General features: G+C 37.5%; 1 protein-coding gene across 1 annotated transcript in view; it reads right to left on the bottom strand.

Moving 5' to 3' along the window:
- Positions 1-218: 218 nt before the first annotated feature.
- PMP22 (peripheral myelin protein 22) overlaps positions 219-6,069 on the bottom strand; it is a 332,912-nt gene continuing 327,061 nt past the window's right edge. The window contains exon 6 of the mRNA XM_049861569.1: positions 219-272. Coding sequence (XP_049717526.1) covers positions 234-272 — 39 coding nt within the window. The 3' untranslated portion in view covers positions 219-233. The remainder of the gene's footprint in view (positions 273-6,069) is intronic.

Below are 6,069 nucleotides of genomic sequence, written 5' to 3'. Positions count from 1 at the left end.
AGCCTTCAGCCCCCTACCTTGCTCAGCTACTCTACTGCAGCCAGATACCTGGGCCTACTCCAATCACCCCTACCTAGCCCTGCCCATCTAGGACTGTAGGTGAGAGCCTGCACCACACCAGGTGGCCAACCACCTGGACACCTGAGCTGAATCCACACAAGAAAAGTAAAAAGACTCCTGGGCTCACATACCTAGTAGCAGCTCTAGCCACCTGGCAGCAGGACATGGAAGCTTCAAAGACACCAATAACCAAAGTAGTTCACACGATCAGCCTATTTGGGCATATTAAAACAAAACAAAACAAGAAGCTAGGACACAGTAAGCAAACATAAAATAAACAAATATGATAACTTATTTATGGCTCAGAGACAACAGTCAATATCAAATCACATAAAGAGACAGACCAGTATGGCTTGAGCAAGCTCCCAAAATAAAGAACAAGGAAACCTTCAGGAGGAAGATAAGATCTTGGAATTCCCAGAGGTAGAGTTCAAAAGATTAACATACAAAGCTCTTCAAGAAATCAGGAAGCAGATTAGACATAATGCAGAGCAAGCCAAGGAACACACAGACAAAGCAACAGAGGAATTTAAGAGGGTTATACAAGAGCAAAATGACAAATTTAACAGGCTACAAGAAACCATAGAGAGACAGTGAACAGAAATCCAAAAGATTTAACAATAAAATTTCAGAATTAGACAACTCAATAGAAAGTAAAGGAGCAGAAGTGAAGCAATGGAGGTCAGAATTAGTGAGACTGATGATAAAGCACTTGACACCAATTCATCTGAGGAAAAACCAGATAAATTTTTTTTAAAAAAATGAAGAAACCCTAAAAATTATGTGGGACTTTATCAAGAGGAATAACCTATGAGTGATTGGAGTACCAGAATGGGTGGGGGGGGGGGAACAACAGAAAATACAGAGAGAATTGTTGAAGATTTGTTGGCAGAAAACTTTCTGATATTGAGAAAGATGAGACTACATCTACCCAAGAAACTCATCAAACCCCACACAGGGTAGACCCCAAAAGAAAGTCGCCGAGACATATTATAATCAAACTTGCCAAAACCAGAGATAGAGAATTTTAAGAGTGCCTAGGGATAAATGAAAAGTCATCTACAAAGGAGAGTCAATAAGAGTAAGCTCTCACTACTCAGCAGAAACCATGCAGGCAAGAAGGCAATGGGATGACATATATAAAGCCTTGAAGGAAAAAAAATTGCCAGCCAAGATTTATATATCCAGCAAAACTGTCTCTCAAATATGATGATGAAATTACGGCATTTCCAGGTAAACAGAAATTAAGGAAATTTGTAAAAACCAAACCAAAATTATAAGAAATACTAAAGGGAGTCCTTTGGTTAGCGAATCAATAATATCAGATAATAACCCAAGACTAGAACACAGGGCAAAATAACCAGATATCAACTCAGATAGGGAAGTCACAAAAATAAGTCAAAGCTAAAACACTGAAAATAGGAAAACGGAGACATCAATATGTAACAGATGACAACATTAAAACAAAAAAAGATGGACTAAATAATGTACTCATAGAACTTTCACATGGAGAGGAAGTTAAGGTGGTATCAAGAAATAAAAAATTAGTTTAAACTTAGAAAAATAGAAGTAAATTTTAAGGTAACCACAAAGGAAACTAACAATCCTACACAGCAAAATAAAAAAGAAGAAAAACATAGGCTTGGTGAATACAAAACCATCAACAATGAAAAAGATGAAAAGAAAATGCACAAAAACTGCTCAGAACAGAAAATTAAGTGGAACAAAAAAACTGTTAACACAAACTACATCAACATGAACTATCCTTGGATCCCTGGTAAGAATATTCCAATTGATCATGATGCATTTTTTTTATATGCTGTTGAATTCCATTGATTAGAATTTTATTGGGGGATTTCCTGTATTTATGGGGGATATTGGTCTGTAATTTTCTCTTTTAGTGGTGTTTTGCCTGGCTTTGGCATCAGGGTTATGCTGGCTTCATAGAATGAATTAGGGAGTAATCCTTCCTTTTCTGTGTTCTGAAATAGTTTGAGCAGAATTGGTGTCAACCGTTCTCTGAAATGTTTGGTAGAATTCTCCAGTGAAGCCATTTGGGCTGGGTTTTTGTTTCTGTTTTGTTTTGTTTTTTTCCTTTTTTGGTTGAGACTTTATGACATCTTCAATTTCTTCTTTTGTTATAGGCCTGTTCAAATTTTCTACCTCTATTTGTGTTAGTTTAGGTAGGTAGGGTGTTTGTAGAAATTTGTCCATTTCTTCTAGGTTATCAAATTTTTTGGAGTACAAAATTTTTCATAATATTCTATTATGATCCTTTTCATTTCAGTTGGTTCTGTTGTAACGTCGCCTATCTCATTTCTTATTTTGGTTATATGCATCTGCTCATCTTTTTCCTTTGTCAGTTTGGCCACTGGTTTTCAATTTTATTGATCCTCTCAAAGAACCAATTGTAGTCTTGTTGACTCCTTCTATTGTTTTTCTGTTCTCTATTTCATATATTTATGCTCCGATCTTTATTATTGCCATTCTTCTGATAACTGGTCTTCTTTTGCTGATCCTTTTCTATTTGTTCAGTTTGTCAGGTTAAGCTATTGTTTTTGGACTTTCTTCTTTTTGATGTGTGCATTTATTGTCATATATTCTGCGCTAAGCACTGCTTTCGCTGTGTCCCAAAGGTTTGGGTATATTGCGTTTTCATTCTTACTGGATTTTAAGAATTTTTTAATTTCAATTTTAACTTCTTCTATTACCCAAAAGTTTTTAAGTAAGATGTTATTCAGTTTCCATTATTTAATTTTTCCTTGTTCTTTCTATTATTGATGTCTAAATTTATAGTGTTATGATCAGGGCAGTTCTATTCTGTCCTATAGGGTTGCTATGAGTTGGAATCCACTCCATGGCAATAGGTTTGGGTTTTTATGATCAGAGAAGATGCTTTGTATTATTTTGATTTTTATTTAGATCTTATCCATCTTTGTTGAATTTCTTTCTAGTTGTTCTGTCCATCATTGAAAGTGGTGTGTTAAAGTCTCCTGCCATTATTGTAGAACTGTCTACTTCTCTTTTCAATTCCATTGGAGTTTGTTTTATGTATTTTGGAACCTGTCATTGGTTGTGTAAATATTATGGTATGTCCTCTTGGTGGATTGACCCTTTAGTTGTTATATACTGCCCTTCTTTGTCTCTCATAATGGGTTTTGACTTAAAGTTTATTTTATCAGAGATTATTATTGCCACTCCTGTTCTCTTTGGATTACTGTTTGCTTGTTATATTTTTTCCATCCTTCACTTTTTAACTTACTTATGTTTTTCCATCTAAGGTGTGTCTCTTGGAGGTAGCATATTGATGATTCATGTGTTTTTTTGAATCCATCCTGCCACTCTCTTACTCTTGACTGGTGCATTTAAACCGTTTACATTCAGTGTGATTATTGACGGGTATGAGTTTACTGCTGCCATTCGGTTATGCTTTTGTGTGTGTGAGAGAGAGAGAGAGAGAGGTGTTAACAGTTTCCTTGTTCTGCTTCATTTTCAGAGCTGAGTTCTTTGTTTATGGATATCCTTTCTTTGCTTTCTTTGGATATACTTTGTTGTTTATTTTGCGTTCACTGAGCATGTTTTAGTCTCTTCTTTATTTTTGGTGAGTAGATTTATTAGTTTTGTGATTACTCTGAAATTTCCCTTTATCTTCCTAAGTTAAAACGCTCTTATATCTTGATATCACCTTGACTTCCTCTCCATATGGAAGTCTTATCACTACACCATTTATTCCCCTTTTTGGTTTTGAAGTTGTTGTCATTTACAGATTGACATCTCTAGTTCCCTGTTTTTGGTTTTGACGCTCTATTTCACTTTTGGGAATTCTTTATCTGGGTTAGTATCTGGGTGATGCTATCATGTGTCTGGATCTCAGGTTGTTGTCTGATGTCACTGGTTCTCTGTCTGAAGTACCCACTTCAATATTTCTTATAAGGTTGGCCATATTTTTACAAATTCCTTTAATTTCTCTTTATCTGGGTATATTCTAGTTTCAACATGGGATTTGAAAGACAATTTTGGGGATATGTGATTCTTGATTGTCAGTTCTTTTCATTCAGGGTTTTATATATGTCATCCCATTGTTTTCTTGCAGGCATGGTTTCTACTGACAAATCAGTGCATATAGTTTTATTAGTGTAACTTTATAAATGATATTTTGTTTATCACTAGCTGCTCTCAGAATTCTTTCTTTGTGTTCGATTTTGGAAAGTTTGATCATGATATGTCTTGATGACTTTCTTTTGGGGTGTAACCTTCTCGTCTTTCAGGATATCAAGGAAGTTTTCTGCCAATAAATCTTCAAAATTTTTCTCTGTACTTTTTTTTCTTCTTTTCTGGAATTCCTGTTATGCATAAATTATTTCTATTGATAGTGTCCCACATAACTCTTAGGCTTTCTTCATTTTAATTCATTCTTTTTTCTTAATTCCTCAAACATATTAGTATTGAGGGATTTGTTTTCTATTTTGCTGATTCTTTTTTTCCATTGATTCATTTCTACTCTTATGTCCTCCCACTGAGTTTTCGATTTCTGATATTTTATTGTTAATCTTTTGGATTTCTAGTTGTTGCTTTTCTATGGTTTCTAAGTGTCTATTTTGTCATTTTGTTCCTGTATTGTTTTCCTGAAATCTTCTAGAGTTTGTTTTCCTTATCTCTTTGTGGATCCTCTATATGTCTTTTTAATTCCTCATCAGGTAGTTCTATCCCCATTTCTTCATCTGGAAGGTTTTCTGCTTGGTCATTTTTCTCACTTGTTTGAACCATCTTATTCTATTTCTTCACATGATTTGTTATTGTCTGCTATCTTTGAGGTATTAGGGTTTTAATTGACTGTATGTTTGTTTTATGCAGATTTTTATTTTGTTTTGTTTTGATGTATCCAGTGCTTTGTTTCTTCTCTTTAGAATGTTCTTCTTGCTTTGTATTATTTTAATTGTTGTTGTTTTGTGATTCTGGTCTCTATGTGGCTTTGTTAGTGTCTGTTGGCTGGGCATGATTTCCTCTCACTAGTGGGTATGGTGGATCATACCCACGTGCAAGTCCTCTGTGGTTAGACTCAAACATCTTCCCTTACTGGACTTAGTGGTGGTGGGAGAGCAGGTTCTTTCCCTGATATTGGGTGACAAGTGTTATGTGGTCAGGGTCCCTCCATAGCCATTGTGGGAACTTGGGGTCTTTCTGGGTTGATTTTAGCAGTTAATGCATTCTCTGGAGGTCAGGACGGGGTGTCACTCTATTCACTGTGAAGGAGTGCTACACAAACTGATGGGGTAGGCCCACTGTGCATTCACAAATTGATGTCTCAGTAGGTTGTGGGGTATCAAGGGGGTTTCAATGCAGGTACAGACAGCCTGTGTGGGTATGGGATGTGTAATGTTGCAGCCAGATGGAAATTGGATGAGACACTAGGAACTTTTGCTCATCATTTGGCAGAGGTGCAGGTGGCATCTCTCAGGATGTGACTGATGTTGCTGATGAGATCCATTTGTCCAGATGGTTACCAGGCATGTGCAGGGAGCATACTTGCCAGTCACTGGGTTAACTGCTATGTGTACACACTGCTGGCTGCTGGGTGTCAGGATGAGGGTGTATGGGTCACTCACTGGTCACTGGGCCAATGGCACAGGTGTTTATGCTGCTGGCTAACAGGCAAATGGGGCAGTGGACGTGCAGAACGGGGTGTTCTTGCACCTCTGGTTATCAGTCTGGCAGCAGGAGCACATGCCGCTGATCATTGGGTGGGCAGGGTAGCATGGGGATGTGCAGGATGAATGCAAGCCTATGGTCACCATTCAGTGGAATAGGATTTTGTGCCATGGATCACTGTGCAAGGGAGGGGCAGCACACACTGCTGGTCACTGGATGAATGGGGGGATGAAGGAGGAGCATGTTGCCTCAGCCTATAATGTGGTTACCAGGGCACTCCCTATACAGTGAACCTGGTGATCAGGACCCAGCCCTAACCAAAGGAGAGGAGGGAGTGGTTATCCAGAGTCTGGTCAGGTG

Source organism: Elephas maximus, chromosome 19 (genome assembly GCF_024166365.1).
Source record: "Elephas maximus indicus isolate mEleMax1 chromosome 19, mEleMax1 primary haplotype, whole genome shotgun sequence".
Lineage (NCBI taxonomy): Eukaryota > Metazoa > Chordata > Mammalia > Proboscidea > Elephantidae > Elephas > Elephas maximus.
The sequence above is the reverse complement of the archived record's forward strand: the minus strand, read 5'-3'. Positions and strand labels throughout refer to the sequence as shown.